This window comes from Malus domestica, chromosome 08, assembly GCF_042453785.1.
Source record: "Malus domestica chromosome 08, GDT2T_hap1".
Classification (NCBI taxonomy): domain Eukaryota; kingdom Viridiplantae; phylum Streptophyta; class Magnoliopsida; order Rosales; family Rosaceae; genus Malus; species Malus domestica.
This window is the reverse complement of record NC_091668.1, coordinates 6,946,863-6,964,424: the sequence shown is the minus strand read 5'-3', so window position 1 is coordinate 6,964,424 and position 17,562 is coordinate 6,946,863. Positions and strand designations below refer to the sequence as shown.

The 17,562-nt window shown below is 35.8% G+C and overlaps 2 protein-coding genes and 1 non-coding gene across 3 annotated transcripts; 2 read left to right on the top strand and 1 right to left on the bottom strand.

Moving 5' to 3' along the window:
- The first annotated feature begins 1,409 nt into the window (after positions 1–1,409).
- On the top strand, positions 1,410–4,935 carry LOC103441072 (pumilio homolog 12-like). The gene is made up of 6 exons (XM_029106850.2): positions 1,410–2,368; positions 2,511–2,673; positions 3,451–3,614; positions 3,705–3,963; positions 4,315–4,439; positions 4,548–4,935. Exons 1-5 carry the CDS (start codon positions 1,626–1,628, stop codon positions 4,429–4,431), a joined length of 1,446 nt encoding a protein of 481 aa, XP_028962683.2. The 5' UTR covers positions 1,410–1,625; the 3' UTR covers positions 4,432–4,439; positions 4,548–4,935.
- Positions 4,936–5,589: 654 nt separating this feature from the next.
- On the top strand, positions 5,590–11,020 carry LOC103410711 (aspartic proteinase 36-like). The gene is made up of 12 exons (XM_008349386.4): positions 5,590–5,927; positions 6,024–6,144; positions 6,906–7,333; positions 7,432–7,588; positions 7,855–7,937; positions 8,044–8,140; positions 8,532–8,601; positions 8,788–8,994; positions 9,294–9,415; positions 9,896–9,997; positions 10,099–10,196; positions 10,487–11,020. Exons 1-12 carry the CDS (start codon positions 5,704–5,706, stop codon positions 10,665–10,667), a joined length of 1,890 nt encoding a protein of 629 aa, XP_008347608.3. The 5' UTR covers positions 5,590–5,703; the 3' UTR covers positions 10,668–11,020.
- A 4,112-nt stretch (positions 11,021–15,132) lies between these two features.
- LOC103441069 (uncharacterized) lies at positions 15,133–16,259 on the bottom strand. Its single transcript, XR_011583591.1, has 2 exons — positions 15,882–16,259; positions 15,133–15,561 (listed from the first exon to the last, which is right to left on the bottom strand). It is a non-coding gene; the product is annotated as an uncharacterized protein (transcript).
- Positions 16,260–17,562: the final 1,303 nt, after the last annotated feature.

The window sequence follows — 17,562 nt, the reverse complement described above, 5'->3', positions numbered from 1 at the left end:
ATGTGTGATCGTTGACCACATAATTGCCGAGTCTCACAATATATAAACAAGTTATAGATACATGTTTGACAATAAAAAATAAGGAACTTTAACGAAAAACTCTGGTACTGTTTATTTTAATAAAAAAATCATATTTTTACACTAAAAAGTCAACCTGATACTATTCATCTTACCTTTTATTTTGTCATTATCGTTAAAACTCAAAGTTTTCAAATCATTTTTATTAGTTTTCCTTAAAAAATATGATTTGATTAAACACGCCAACTCTTTTTATATATTTGACCTTATCATTCTTTTTATTGTCAAACATCTTAGTATCTGTTGCTTATTACTTTTTCTTTTCAATTTCTGATATCTCTATATTTTACCTATCAAATTTTTTATCATTACAATTCACTCTCAGTGACGTGCTCGAGAGGGTCTCTTATTTTTTCCCTTTAGATACACCAAAAAAAAAAGAAAGAAATTCAAAAACAAATAAAGGAGAATGCTATGGAGACCATGCTAAAATGTTCAAATCAATATTAACAATAAAAAATTAACAGCAATAATGTTTTCCAACTAAAAAGTCACTTATATGACATGATATGGATTGATAACCTTCACTCTTGCTGCCAAAATTGACAGCAACTTTAATTTTTTTAATAAAATTATTAAATGCATTTTTCTATTTTTATTTTAAAATATTTATTATAAATGGCTCTATTCATAACAATCATATCTATTATTTTGGAGATTTATATTTGTTCCCTTTTATTGGACGGAATTTCAATGAATTAGATCCACCAGAACCATTAACTGCCCCTTTCCAATACAAAGTGAAGCGTTTAGGTTTCTGATTTTTATCTTGTTCTATTTTAATGGTACCGTGAAATTTCTTTGTTTTTGTATTTCCAGAATATGGCAGAATATGAATGTGTGACTTGGTATAGTTGATCCTATGGATAGTACAAAGAATGGATTTGTCATAATATAATGTAATAAAATAATAGTTTAGTTTGACATATTGAGTTTGAGAGTAAAACTTTAAAACATGTCACAATGCTACATAGGCTATCAGATTTAAATTTTATGTTTAAAATTTATCTTTTGGGACCACGTAATACAGCGGTCTAATGATATTCTTCTTCACTTATAAGTAATAGATCGATTCTCATCAAAAACAAATTTTAACCACATTATTCTTAATCATTTGTAACAAAATACAAAACCCTATTAGCATAAAGATGCAACGATCCTATTGGTCAATGAGACCCAATATTTGTTAATATTTTCTTTTGGGGCCCATTGTTTGAGGTGACAGACATACGCCGCGTACAGAGAGGGACATGGCCACCTTATTCTCTTTCTCTTCACGCTATCTCGCATGAAAACTTTCCATAAATTGCATGCAAACTCAGACCCCCGTTGAAACTCTCTCACTCCCCATTTCAGTCTCTCACTGGTCAAGCTTTTTCCCATATTTTCAATTCCCCCAGATTTCCCCCTAATTAAATATCTCCCTCTCCCTCTCCCTCTCATCGCAATTTCAGAACCCTCTTCTCTCAAAAATCTCGGAAAGTTCGAAGCTTTCTCTCACTCTCAAAACTCCATTGCCGGAAATTTCATAGCTGTTGAGGCAGGGGATGGAGGGTTTTCGCGGTTTCCCGGAAACGGCGTCGCTTTGGGCTCCGGAATTTTTGTTGCCGGAATGTGTGCCCGGAAGCTCATCGTCGCAGAACCACATTGGGGGAGAATCCCATTCTGATCAAACCCTGGAGGCTGCCTTTTCTCGCCTAAATGTGTCAGCTTTCAGCCGCCAGCAGCCGCGGATTTCCGGCATTGACTGCGGCAATTACAGTAATGGGCCGGCGCTGAACTACCCATCAAGCGATCACGGATTTAGAGGCGGAAATTCGATGCCTTTTTGCAGCGGCGAGTCGTTGCAGAGTCGTCTGAACTCACAGAACGGCGGGGGTGGGGATTTAGGGAATTTTGGTCTTGAAAATTGCTGGGTGGGAAACGGCTCGAATGGCTTTGTTCCCAATCAAGATTGCTGGGTGCATTCTGACATTGCTGGGTTTCAAGAACCTCTGGATCGCCTGTCGTTGGCTGATTTGCGCGGAAATATCGCTGCTTTGGCCAAGCAGCAGCACGGCTGTCGATTTTTGCAGAAAACAATGGAGGATGCACCGAACAGGGATGTGATTGATTTAATATTCTTGGAGGTTATGGAAAATGTGGTCGTTTTGATGCTCGACCCTTACGGGAACTATGTCGTTCAGAAGCTTGTGGAGGTCTGCACCGAAGAGCAGAGGACCCGTATGCTTTCGAAGTTGATATTGGAGAGTCATACGTCACTGGTTTGTATTGCCCTCGACACTCGCGGGTATGGTCTGCCTAAATGCTCTTAACCACTTAAGTTACAAGCCCGTTGCATTTGTTGTTTGTATATATGTGGGTAATTGTTCTAACTTCTAAGATTGCTAACCATATAACTTTGGTAATTATTCCTATCTTTCTTGTGACAGAACTCGTAGTGTACAGAAATTGTTGCAGTACGTTACTAACCAAGAGCAAGTGTCGTTGATTATGGGAGCTCTGAGCCCTGCTGCCGCTGTGTTGAGTAAGAACAACAATGGCCAACATGTGATCGAACAGTGCTTAGAGAATTTTTCTGAGGAAGACAACAGGGTAATGTTTCCGTCCTGTTACTCTACAGTCTACGCGATTTGCAATTACTGTTGTATCTTGTTATGTTAGTCTTACATGTTGCAGTTGGATTTGGATTTGAATTTTGGCTGGTTCTGCTCGTCTTTTTTGTGATCGTTACGTGTTGCAAGAATCCACGATAAGTACTTACTCTTGATCAATAAAGTTTTATGATTTTAAGCCGATCCACAGCTTGTGGCTGGAACTTTAGCCTATTAGCTTTTGAAAGCAGGAAACTATCATCCATGCACCTAATGTTATTTCTAATAGGCTATCATGGGTCGTGATTTGTTCAAACAAAGAGTGTGATACATCCATTTGGAATTAAATTTTAACTGCAGAAGGGACTAGATTGGACCCTCACTTCCACCCTAATTGAACAACCAAAATTTTAGGCTTTTTATTTCTAAATATGTCCGGCAAAGCACATGAATTTTGTATCCATGATTTACATGACGGAATCTTGTAATTGAAGGTTATGTAGATCATTAGTTTCAATAGATAATCTTTATTTTCATAGTTACTTCTCATATCAACGGTTTTCACCTTGTGTTCCACATCATATTTTCACATCCAACGTTGGTATTTTAGAAAGGGACATGCATAATAAAGAAATCATGTCACTTGCAGATACAAGATCCGGTGATCAAGAAGCGCCAATCTTTCCATGTTACTTAAAGCATCGTTTTAGAAGCTCTTTGTAACTAGTCCTTGAATCCACTCTCCTTAAGTACAGAACATTGACATTTTCTTTGGCAGGGTCTTCTGCTTGTGGTGGCTATTAATTGTTCCACAATTGGGAAGGACAAAAGTGGCTGTTGTGTGCTACAAAAGTGCATTGAACACTCTAGTGGTGAAAATAGAGAACGCCTGGTTGCTGCTATCATAGCGCAAGCAACAGTACTTGCAGTAGATCGCTACGGGTTTGTTCCTATGAGATTTCATCCAAACTTTTTAAACATAACGCTCTAAATCTTTACTTAATGTTTTCTGTTATTTTCCCAATGCCCTAGAAACTACGTGGTGCAACATTTACTAGGTTTGAGGATCCCGCAAATCACACAAAATCTTTTGAGACAACTTCAAGGCAGTTATATTTCTATATCATTGAATAAGTTTGGTAGCTGCGTTGTGGAGAAATGCTTGTCCGAGTCAAGCGAAGAACAATCTTCACAGATTATATTTGAGTTGGTCACCAACCCAAATGTGTCAATGCTTCTTGTTCACCAGTATGGGAACTTTGTCATCCAGACAGCACTCGAGGTTTCTAAGGTTAGATCATCTAAGTGCTTCGATGTTTTTACTTTGCCCGTATTGTTCATTACTTCATTTTACTTGAAAACGTAATTATCTTAAGGTCCCATCTCTAAACTTTGGGTGCATATATGCTCACCATGTAAAGCCAAAAGCCTCAAAAAGTATAAGCGTTTTGTAAATAAAAATGTTTTGTGAAAATTTAAATTGATACGATATCCTAGCACTCTACGTTTCTTAACTATCAACTTATGATCTCTGTAGCTGTGAAATTATCTTTTGATATGCTCATCTGTCCTTTAAGCCTAGATGATTTTGATTAAGTTTCAACTGTGTGGTTTTTAAATCTCATTTATTGCACAAGAACAGGGTATCTACCATCAAGCTCTACTAAATCTGGTTAATTTATACTCCGACTTTCTGCGTGGCAATTCTTATGGAAGAAAAGTACTTGCTCGGCTTGACAGGTGCCTGCGACATATATAGAAATGCAAGTAAGAAATTGCATCTCTAGGCGTCTGTTGTGTTGTTCTCATTTTTCAGTCCCAAATATAGATGCAGATGGATTGATCTCACTGTCCTGTTGTTTCGCTATCTTGTAGAGTTTCTTCTGCCTACGTTGCAAAGTCACCTTTGTAGGTATTGGAAGAACGGAAAATATGCGTGTGGATATCAGCAGCCGGCTAGGAGTTAACTTTAGTCTTGTAATATCGAAATCCTGTCCAAAGGAGATCACAGAGGGATGATTAATGTCCGTTACGAAACTGTAGAGTTGTGTGATCCTCCCATTGTTTTGGGGGAATAGGTTTTTGTGTATTGTGATCTCTCCCACAGTTGATTGTTGTACTCTGTTATGTCAACTAGGAAGGCAATAGCTACGTTGGAATTGTTCTGATTAACTCTGCTGTAATTTTCTTTTCTTTTATTTATGTAAAAGTTAAAACAATTGAGATGCTATTCGTATTTGCATAGGGAAACTTTTATTCACAATTCCGGACGGAATATAGTTCAGTAATTTTTTTTCCTTATTGTTCACTTTAGTCCTTCCTTTTAGATTTGTGTTTCACAAATGCATTTTTAGAACCAGCGATATTCTAAACTATGGAGATCGAGATTGTGAGAAAAGTTGGTGTTTGGCAATAAGAAGAGTGAAACAACTTCTTATAAGGCCTTGCAGATTTTTTTTTAGAAATCGTTTGATAACTATTTAATTTTTTGTTTATGTCCTTAAAATGATTTTTACACCTTTTTTTAGCTTCTTATGCAATTTTTCTTTGTTTTTGAGCATTGGATTGAGTTAATCAATTGAAAACAACTGACATGAGCGTGAGATTAAATCTTCTGCACCTATTTTGTGTCACCTATATCATTTATTGACACATGTTAAGTTTATGACCACAAAGTTAAGAAATGTTAAATTTATTAACACATGACAACCAGTACGAAGAAGGACCAAAAAATATTATTTTTCCATTCTATTAAGAAAAAAATTTCTAGAGAAACAAATAAAATTATTGTCTAAACATAATTGAGAAGATTTCTGGCATTCGTACCAAACATTCCCATCCAAAGTTTTTATTCGTTGACTTAGGTTGACGTGGAACGGCCCAATCACGGACTATATAAACCTTCTGAAAAAATAAAAATAAAAAGAAAAATTCAGGTCCAAAGAAATTTCATTTGGGAAGCAGCGCGTTTGACCCGTGCGACGACGGAGGACTAAAGTCCTCTGCGTCTCCGTTGTAGTAGGCAGCAGCCATGGCTCGGCGGACCTCGCTCCTTCTCATCTACTTCCTGCTGCTGAACCTCTGCGGCGCGGATGCTTCACTCTCCGACGATCACCGCCGTCCGATGATCCTCCCTCTCCATTTCTCGTCTCCCAAATCCAATTGGCTCCACCGGCGACCCTTCGACGGCCGGCGGCTCCAGAGATCGGTGCCCAACGCCCACATGAGGCTCTATGACGATCTCCTCGCCAACGGGTTTGACTTTCCTCCCAAATTTCCCTAGTTTTGTAGCTTTTGATATATCGAATTATATGCTGATCGGAAGGTTCGGGAACTTGGAATTGGAAACAGGTACTACACGACGCGTCTGTGGATTGGGACGCCCCCGCAGCAATTCGCGCTGATTGTGGATACGGGAAGTACGGTGACTTATGTGCCTTGCTTTGACTGTAAGCAGTGTGGTTTTCATCAGGTTCGGCTTCATTTCCGTGCTTAAGTTAATTGTAGTTATTAGTTACTGTGCAATTAGGTTTTACCTGTTTAACATACAGTTACTTATTTACTTATGTACTTTCCCATTTCTCTAGTTTTGGATACCTTCCTAATCATGTTAAATTGTTAATTGCATCGAAGAAATGCTCGAATCGCATCTAGGATTGACTTTAATTGATGAGCGGAAAAAGCTCGATAATTGTTGTCCAGTGTTCTTGATTGAAATTCTATATAAAGTTTAGTATGGAGTAGGATTCTCTCCTCGCTTCCCTTCTCCTTCCCTCCCCTCCTATTTGAATAGTCACGTTTAAGCCATGTCAACATCTTGTGTTGACTTTTTAATAGAGAAAGACAAAAATGAAAGTGAAAGAGGACGGGAGGGTAGGGAAGGGAAGGGAAGGGAAGGGGAGGGGATTAGGAGGGGAGAGAATCCTATTCCGTTTAGCATGCTTCTTAAAAATAATAAGGCAGGGACTAAAACAATGTGCATCACATTTCACTAGGTTAGTTGTTGTTTAGTAATGTTTTATTTTCTATTCCATTTGCTAAAAACAAGGAAATAACGGAGAACTGTCTTTGGTTTTCCATGAAATAAAAATCGAACTTTACCAAATGGGTTCTTAGTTATTTCTTTGTTTGGAGCCAAAAAAATTCCTGTTTTCCTAATTCTTTTCAGTCATTCTGTATAAATTATTTGAATTAACTCATATGTATCGAGCTACATGGGGTTTTGTTTTGCAGGACCCCAGGTTCCGGCCCGATTTATCTAGTACATATCAACCTGTGAAGTGCAATATCAATTGTAACTGTGACAAGAAAGAAGCTCAATGCACTTATGAGCGGCGGTATGCTGAGATGAGCTCTAGCAGTGGGGTACTTGGTGAGGACGTCTTTTCTTTTGGTAACGAGAGTGTTCTTGTGCCCCAGCGTGCTGTTTTTGGTTGTGAAAATATTGAAACTGGTGATCTTTACCGTCAACGTGCTGATGGCATTATCGGTTTGGGTCGTGGTCAACTCAGTGTGATGGATCAACTTGTTGACAAGGGTGTTATTAGTGACTCATTCTCATTATGCTACGGAGGGATGGGTGTAGGAGGGGGTGCCATGGTTCTTGGCGGGATGAAATCTCCCCCTGATATGGTATTTGCCCATTCAGATCGCTTTCGCAGGTACAGACTTTTATAATACCAATAATTTCAAACCTATTTTCATGAAGAATGTATTTTGTGCATCTCACACATATACTTTAGTTCTGGGATTGAAACAGTCCATATTACAACATTGACCTGAAGGAAATACATGTGGCTGGCAAACCTTTGAAGTTAAATCCCAAGATCTTTGATGGCAAGCATGGAACTGTATTGGATAGTGGAACTACTTATGCGTACCTTCCAAAGGATGCTTTTCATGCGTTTAAGGATGCTGTAAGTCTTCATCTTTTGAGTTTCCTACTCTGTTTTAATACTTCTAAAATCTAGCTGATCCTGATACCTATAAGAAAAGGTCAAGGGTTTTTCTTTTCTTTTCTTTAGAAAGGTAAATGGAAAAGGTGCTTTATTGTTTACTTAAGAGAAAAACAATTGAACTATTTACCTGAGGAAATGATATAAGGGAGGTATTTCTATTTGCAGTCCATCCCTCTTTGAACCATCAAGTAATGGTAAATTTTTTTTGGTTGGGAAATGTGCAGATTAAGAGGCAAATTGAGTCCCTCAAACAAATCCATGGTCCTGACCCAAATTATCAAGATATTTGTTTTTCAGGAGCTGGAAGGTAATTCCTGTAGAAAACTTGCATTGTGTGAGGTTTGCATGCATGTCTTGATTTACTAATTGACTTAATTCTTTATCTGAGAGTTTAACATGGAATTGTGCTTTAGGGATGTCACCCAACTATCAAAAGTTTTTCCACAGGTTGATATGGTATTTGGCAATGGGCAGAAGTTATTGCTGTCTCCAGAGAATTACGTGTTCCCGGTAACTTGATTATTTACTGTTCTTGAGCATGTTATTTTTAAATCATTAATGTCACAAATATGATTCAAGATGGGTCTGAGGCTGTATATTTGGCTTTCATAATTCGAAGTTCTTATTTATAATCGATAATTTTGTTAAGAACTCTCTTTGTCATTCATCACATAGCAAAAATCAAATATTCTATTATTTAAATAATTCCCATACTTGGGTTCACAAGTTAAGAATAGTGTGAAAATTTTGTATAGCCTCATTTCTACGTTGCATTCTCTCTCTCCGCTATAACCCTGGTTGTGTTGCACTAACATTTTGTGTATGATTCTTATTGCTCATATCTCACTATACACACGCACATGTTGATGCATTGTTTCTCTCTGTTTTGCTTGTTCCTCAGCATACAAAGGTTGGTGGTGCATATTGCCTGGGGATTTTTGAAAATGGTGATGATACTACTCTTTTAGGAGGTTAGTGGTTGTAAAATCACTCTATTTGGATGGTTTTGTATTGTTTTGCAAATCCTTTTGTACAACCACGTATTGCTTACACATTGGAAATAACATATGCCCTCCCCTTTTATGTCCCAAACAGATCCCAGCATTTGCACAACTGTAAGTGGGGATAGCTTACTAAAAGTTTGTTGAATTGTACAGGAATCATTACGCGTAATACCCTTGTGACTTATGACCGGAAAAACGATAAGATTGGCTTTTGGAAAACTAATTGTTCTGAACTATGGAAGAGATTGAATTATAATAATGCCCCGCCTCCAGCACCTTTAGCTTCTGATGGCCGGAATACGAGTGTAGAAATTTCTCCTAGCATTGCCCCAGGTGGATTGCCTGAAACATTTCTTCCAGGTAGATTTAGTTTTTCAGTCAAATGTTCTAATGACCTTTATGATGCTCTCAAATTCAAGAATGTCATTATCGAACCATATTGGACGTTGATTCTGAATACAATAACAATGTATCTGAGGTTGTTAGTGCTGGATGTATAATTTCTTACTCTTGACATTTTAATGTTAGGTTGACTCATTTCCAATCCAATTTGACAACTTTTTTTCGTTTATAGTTTCTCTTGTAATGCATTTGCAACTTGCTTTTCCACTGCAAGTTTTCGTATTGTTTTGGTTGACATCTCAAATGTTTGATAACAGGTGAACTTCAAATAGGGCTAATAAGTTTCGATATGATGCTGAGCATCAATAACACTATGAAACCCAACTTCACAGAACTGGCAGATTCTATTGCTCATGAGCTGGAAGTTGATATTTCCCAGGTATAGTTTAGCGAAGTTTAGCTATTTTATCTTGGACTTGAGAGCGTAGTTTTTTGTTTTGTTTTTATTGGGTCTTGCGTGATAGGCATGGGTTGGGTCTGGGCCACCCTAACCATGTAGCATCATCCTCTACCAATGCTCAAGTATGATTCAAGAATTTAACATCTACCTGTGAATAATCAAAGATGAAATTACTCCACCCTCCCCCAAGGTGTCATAAAATTTTAAATAAAGGTCTTTCATAATTCTGTGGATTTCTTAATTCTTTGAGTTTCATCTCTGTCATGTTGTCAATTAAAAATACTTGAGCTTGGACTCATTGTTCTTGGTAACATACTCTAACCCAACCGATTGCGACCCTTTGGTGATCTTTATTGTGAGCCAGTATACCTTATTATTACTGTCTGCTGATATATCTTAATATTACTTTGCTTCTATATCTTCAGTTAATTTACTAACCACAACACTAACTCTTCTCAGGTTCGCTTAGTGAACTACACCAATATGGGAAATGGTTTCGTTGTTAGATGGACAATCTTCCCTGCTGAACCTGCAACTTGCTTTTCTGCTGCGAAGGCAATGGTAATAGGTCATCTGTTGCTTGGGTTGCTGGATAACATGTACTTACAACTGGAGCCATTTGCTGACTAGAGTGTTGACTCAATGCTTACTCAAAATTGCAGGGCATAATTATGCGCTTAAAGGAACATCATATGCAGCTTCCTCAGAAATTTGGAACTTATCAGTTGGTCAAGGTGAAGGCTGAGCCTCGGAAGAAGTGGTATGCTACTTCACCCTGTTTTTCTCCATCCTTTTCTTTTCTCGCTCTCTAAAATTGCTTCTCATGTCTTGCATTCTTTTCACTGGAATGAAGTATATGGTTTTGGAAATTTGATTTTGTTGATTTCATCATTCAAGTATTCATAATGGTAACCTCATGGACGTTGTCTTTGCTGCTTGATTTTCTGTTTCCTTCATGTTTCTTTAACCAGATTAGCTTTCGAATTTTGCTACAAAGTTATACTCGAATGATTTTTTCGTTGTTAAAATTGGACTGTTGGAGAATTGTAGGTCGTGGTGGGAGCAACACTCTTTGGCGGTGGTAGTTGGAGCTATAGTTACCTCAGCTGTTGGATTATTAGCATTAGGGACATGGCTGGTTAGGAAATACAAATTGCAAGACATCGTTTCGTATGAGCCACTTGGTGCCAGTTCCATTGTTCCTGAGCAAGAGCTTCAACCGCGTAGATAGTAACTTTCGTGCCAGTGTAGTCAGAGCTTTTCGACTCACTGTGGAGATTCCGATTATGGACAGCTCCGAAAGCAATACATACACACCGACATAGGGGCATTGGCGCCGAACATTTGGAGGAGATGAAATCTGCAATCCCTCTGTGCAATATAATTTCGGCATAGGAAAATGGAAAGACGAATAGGTGATAGAAAACTTCAATTAATATTTCATTTTACTCCTGCTGTCTCTTTTACTTGTACGTACATGTAAAAATACTCCTCAAAGTTTCAGCTAACTTGTATATGACTTGTCCTTTCGCCTTTCGGCTTTCGGATCGACGGTAAATCGGATTTACCTGCGCATCTTGTTTATTTTTGTCTGTTGATTCTGATTTATTTTTTTATTCTGAATTTAAAAAATAAATAAAGATGCGCTGAGGGAGGAAGGGTATTCGAAAACTACTTCATGGGAAATACGTAGAACAAATGAGAAGATTAAAGGGTTTAGTGTATTAAAATTTATACGTACTTTTGTAGAATTTTTAAAGTGACGAGACATTTAATAATTTGGTTGATTTTTACGGACTATTGTAAACTTTGTAAAATTTCATTGACTTTAGTTGATATACTTTTTTAGATAAGAAATGAGTTAAATGGTAGACTTCTGTGGAATATTATAAAAAATAGAGTAAACTGTCATTTAACCCCCTGAACTATCACGTGAGTTTCAATTTCCCCCATAAACTATTTTTTTAGCCAATTGACCCCCTAAACTGTGTTAAAGTGGCCAATTAACCCCCTACCGTTAAGTATCTTTAACTCCATCCAATTTTCTGTTAGAAAGTGTCATGTGCTTGGCACATGACCACCTTTTTACATTTTATGTCTAAATCTTTACAAAGAAAACATATATAACAAATATTAAAAAAAAAAAACTTACAAACCCTAAACTTAATCATTTAAAATAATAGAAAAGGTAAGGCTTTTTATATTAACACCCCACAAAATGTTGAATGCATCCCATATTAAAATTTAATATTAAATGACTTATTTACTCCACTATGCAATGACAATTTTGACCTTATTAGGTTTTAAAAAAAAAAAATTATAATTACACCCTAAATCACTTTTAGCGTATTATTTATCTTCTTAACTATCAAAACCCTCTCATCCTCCATTGTTGAACAAAATCCTAACCAATGAAACTACAAATATGTTGATTGAGAAAAATTGTTTTTGACGAATGAAACACGAAATCGATGTTTCTGAAGCTTCACATGAGATAAGACTTCACATTTTTCATTGTTTTAATGATTTCGATGATATCGATAATTATTTAATCTTGCGTTTGCTGCATTATTTTTCAATATGAACCCTAAAAGATGAATATGAATATGAATATATAAGTTTAAATAATGCAGCAAACGCAAGATTAAATAATTATCGATGTCATCGAAATCACTAAAACAATGAAAAATGTGAAGTCTTACCTCATGTGAAGCTTCAAAAACATCGATTTCGTGTTTCATTCGTCAAAAACAATTTTTCTCAATCAACATGTTTGTAATTTCATTGGTTAGAGTTTTGTTCAACAATGTAGGATGAGAGGGTTTTGATAGTTGAGAAGATAAATAATACGCTAAAAGTGATTTGGGGTGTATTTATAATTTTTTTTAAACCTAATAAGGTCAAAATTGTCATTACATAAATAAGTCATTTAATATTAAATTTTAATATGGGGTGCATTCAACATTTTATGGGGTGTTAATATAAAAAGCCTTACCTTTTCTATTATTTTGAATGATTAAGTTTAGGGTTTGTATGTTTTTTTTTTTTAATATTTGTTTTATATGTTTTCTTTGTAAAGATTTAGACATAAAATGTAAAAAGGTGGTCATGTGCCAAGCACATGACACTTTCTAACAGAAAATTGGATGGAATTAAAGATACTTAACGGTAGGGGGTTAATTGGCCACTTTAACATAGTTTAGGGGGTCAATTGGCTGAAAAAATAGTTCAGGGGGGAAATTGAAACTCACGTGATAGTTCAGGGGGTTAAATGACAGTTTACTCTAAAAAATATGTACTGTAATGAATTTTTTAATAATAATTTATTAGTAAGGAAAATTAATAAAAAAAGATTGAAAACTTTGAATTTTAATCAAAATGACAAAAAAGTGTCGTAAGTGAATAGTACCATGAGTGACTTTTTAGAGTTAAAATGTCATTTTCATTAAAAATGAACAGTACTGGAGGTGTTTCGTTAAAAATCCCTTATTAATAAGTATTATTATTTTTCAGTTTTCATTATTTGAGATGGTGGTAGTAAAGTTGGTGCTTTTTTTGTGGCAGCAATAATAGTAGGGGTGCTGATTGTGGCGGTGGAGTGATGTTCGCATGGTGGATGAGTAGGGATGGGGGTGGTGGTGATGGAGTGGTGATGGTGGTGGTAAAGGTGGCAATCTTGTTGATGATGGTGTAGGTGGTGGTCATAGTAGGGATGATGATGATGCTCATGCCAATGATGGCATACTAGTGGGTGTGGGGATATAGGATATGGTTATGGTAAGATGGTGGTGACGACGTGGTGATGGGTGTTAATAATTAGTCATTTCATTATGTTGGGTTAAGGAGTATATTCTCAGAAAATAGAGCAAAATGAAATCCATTAAATCTTAGAGGTAGAGTTAGAATTTGCTATAACCCATAAAACTACTCAAAATCCATGACTTTTGATAATCGTTTAAAATAATTTAAATTTTGAATAAACGTGGATTTTTGTTGACTCACAAAAACACAAGATTTTCATAGACTTTTTAGAAGTCACAAAAGTCTTTATTCAATACAAATTTTTTTACTCTTTAACAATATATATTGAATGAATTTGAGAATTTAGCAAAGTTCATCAAACTCTATATACAATGCACCCTTTAAGTATGAAGGAAAGATAGGTGGATGAGATGTGAAAAAATTGTACGTACATAAATGAAAAATAAAAATTTGCCATCAGTTTCAAGTTTCTATTTCTTTCATTCTCCTTCATTTCTCCGTCTTTCCTTTCACCAATCTTCTTTATCCGTTATTTTCCTCCATTTATTCTCTCTATGGTCGTAGAAAAAATAAAAACAAAATGGTTATAAGTCATATGCCGTAAACGATAAATGGTACGTCCATGACACAAATCATATGAGTTGCATCAACTTCACGGATCATTTTGTTCTACCAAAGACTTACTTTTGGCTGAAATTACTGTGAGAGACATAATTTTGTCCTTGGAAGGGAAAACCCTACCAGCACAGGCATTGGTTTTACGTCTAAAAGTGGCAGCCACAGCTGGATACTGTCCTAGAGGGGGCAAGGGGAGTTTCTGTTTTTCTCCTGAAGACGGCAACCAGATTAGCTATTTATGCCTAAGTAATCTGTAAGTTGAAGGCTGTTCACAGTGGGGCATCTTTACATGCAGCTGGAAAGCAACTGGAACCTAATGAGCAGACTACAAGTCATTTTCGCATTCCTCTTTTTCGAAAATAGAAAAAGAGTGTAGAAAACAAAATCGAGAGTGTGGAAACTACTTTTGATAAAAAATTAGGTTCCATTTCGCTTCACTTGGTTATAAAGGAGACGGAAATCTCTCCAATACTACGTAACATTAATTGCTAAGGAAATAGATGATTAAGATTGAAAATAGAAAGGATTGAAATGGTTGTGAAAACCAAAACTAACGGGTAAACACCCGTAACACTGAATAATAGTAGGACTGAAGCTACACCTACTGAAAATTACTAGGAATATTTCACTGAATGTGTGATACACCAGAGAACTTTGAGTCAAGTAGTCTAACTAGTTGGATGGTCCGACCAAATTGTTTTGATGAGAACAAGTCAGTAACAAGCTGGATCTTGCAAATATATGTGACGTGGCAGAGTACCAATCGGACTGTTTACGGGGTCTCATAAGAGTTGGGGATGGGGACCTCATGCATGACAAACACGGTGAAAATGGCCTCTGAAGAGATGAGACGTACAATATATGCATGTGAAATTGTTACGCCTTTGCCCTGCATATCTGTCAATCTCTCCCACAAAATATTTTCTTTTAAATGTTTAACCGGTCATTGTTTGTGTTCTTCTGATTCAATAATGAAATATCATATGTAATTCCTTTACACTTTGTATTATAGAGTCGAAACATCTTGTGGCAGTAAACTCATTCATATAAGTTGTTCTCCATTCATGGCTTTACATATATATGTGTTATGATTCTCATTAATTTTATACACGAGTTCACCGTTACATATAAAAAGCCATATTAATAGAAAGAGAAACTCGAACACAGGGCTTGAATGCATGAGTGAATGACCTTAACCGACTTAATCTTAGAAATTATAGTGAGGAACGTTATTAGTGCTTGTTTACAATGGCGAAGTTGTTTCACTCTTGCTAATTTATTACTTAAAATATCATTATTTTTGGAAAAGAATGAAATACACCTTAACACGAACCTCCACTTTATTCACTTGCATAACATGAAATAACTAACTCTTTACAAGTGCATAAATATAATACTAATAATAAAACAATAATTTGCTTTAACATCAACTCGAATTTGGCATTGACTTAGACTAATAATATAAAAATTACACAATAATATCAACTTTCGTTTATATTTTGTAGGGAACGTCCTAGGCACAAATGCATACCAACACCATCACAAAGGCAAAGGAATCGATTAAGGGCACTTGTCCTCGCCCTTGGAGTTTTTGAGGTCCCTGTAGCAAGGGCACTCGTCCTTGTTCCCATAAGTCCCCGATGGAACGCACTGACACTTCTCACAACAGATTCCACAGAACCTCAAGCACCTGTTCTTAAATCCAGCTTTTGAACATCTCACCCCACACTTGGAGTCACAAAAAGCTGCAAAATTCATAACAAAATTCATACAAATAGGTTCATTAGAACATCATATAAAAAAAATTATCGTATAATTTGTTTCGATAAAGCTATATTCTACATTACTCTAATCGACAAAAGGATACCTGAATTAGACAGTAAGAAAGCGAATGCATTATCCTGACTAATTAATTGACCGAATACACATTTGTCATATATTTTGAGTTTTAGAAACAAATTAGAGAGAAAAGAAAATTGTAAGAACAATATTACGAACTCAAGAGAAACATGGTTAATTAATTACATAAATGGAGTAATTAGTTGAAAAAAAAGTAGGATCGTACGAGAACCAGCCATTGATGCCTCGAAGAAAGAGGAGGTGAGGACAAGGCAAACAAGCATGAAGGTTGCAAAGACGAGCTTCATTGTTGCCAAGAAGAAGATTAGAGGTTGAAGATGGAAATATTCGTATTCTAGTGAGCAAAGGAAACCTTTTTTTTGTGAGTGTGGTGATTTAGACGTGAGAAATGAGGGGTATTTATAATACGATGGGTTGGTACGTAGGTGAAATAAAATAAAGGAGATTATTGCTTCAACGTAAAAATAAAATAAAGGGTGGTGCAGCTGGTGGTGCAATTGGCATAGCTACTCACAAAGCTAAGGTGGGAAGTAGCTCGGGAAGGTTTTTTGGAAACTCATGTTTTAATGGCTTATGTTAATGTATGTAGCCAGCCCACCTAATTTCATTATATATTATTTAATTTATATTTAGCACATGATAAGTAATAAATAATACTTTTTATGCTAAAAATAATAAATGAATTCTCTCTCCATTCCTCTTTCTTTTATCCTATTTGTTCAAGAAAATGCATTTTACCCTATGCAATTTAGCCTTTGTGCTTCTTACTCAAGAAATGAAAAATAAAATTTTGTTTGAATTTACCGTAAAATCCTATCTCTACAATTTCCTTACTTTCCGTTGAGATTTTTCAATGAATGTCACGTTTGGTACGTTCTTAATCTCTTTGTTTACTTATTCTAGACTTAATTAGTAGGCTAATTAGTTATATGGTCCTTGAATTTGTTGATTAGGATTATGATTTTGAGAATAGTTTATATTCCATTGTTGTTTTGATGTGGTAGAAAATAACACACAAATTAAATCATGTATATTATGCAATCGTAGTACGAGTAAGTAGGGATCGTTCTATTCCGGCGATTAGAATGAATGCTAATCAATACAAATTAAACTTATAAAACTGAAAATTAAGTTAAACTAACAACAAAACAATGACTGGGGAATTTTGGACGAATTTAATTAAAACAAAAGTAAATGGCAGCAAGTAAATTAAGTTGCGAATGAAATATGGATGAAATGATAACTAAAGGATTCTTCTCCACACATGAATTATATGCATACAAATCGATTTCCAGTTATTCTTTCTATAAACTATGAAGGACAATGCCCAAAATTAACTGTGAACAACACTAATTAACTCTTAGATTTTCCCGAGTTCATTGAATTGGACTCAGTGACGCAACCAAATTATTCTTCTCAAGTTCCCTAACTATGAAAAGCATGATAGAGATACATTTCAAAGATCATTAAATTTTATGAAAATCATAAGCATTGACAAAACATTCATAACTATGAAAAGCATGATACTCCTGCCAATCATGACCAGTGACTTTTATTACTTGCAAATAATAAGTTCATAACGATTAGGTGAAATTCCCTTATATTCTAGCATCAAATCCCTGCATGCAAACTAAGTGTGCACCCTTAATAAACATACAAGAATAAGTTTTTTATAGAGCAGATAAGTAAATCGCATTCATGTTTTATGAAACAATAACTGAATGTAATCAATTTATATAAAACATATGATTATGGCTTTGAATTCACCTCTGGCTAAAAAAAACTTAGTTACACATGTTCATCATAACTAAAAAGAAATCTAAAATAAACATTGAAACTTAAAATAAAGATGGAAAGAACTCTGAAAATTCCAGCAGCTTCAATAG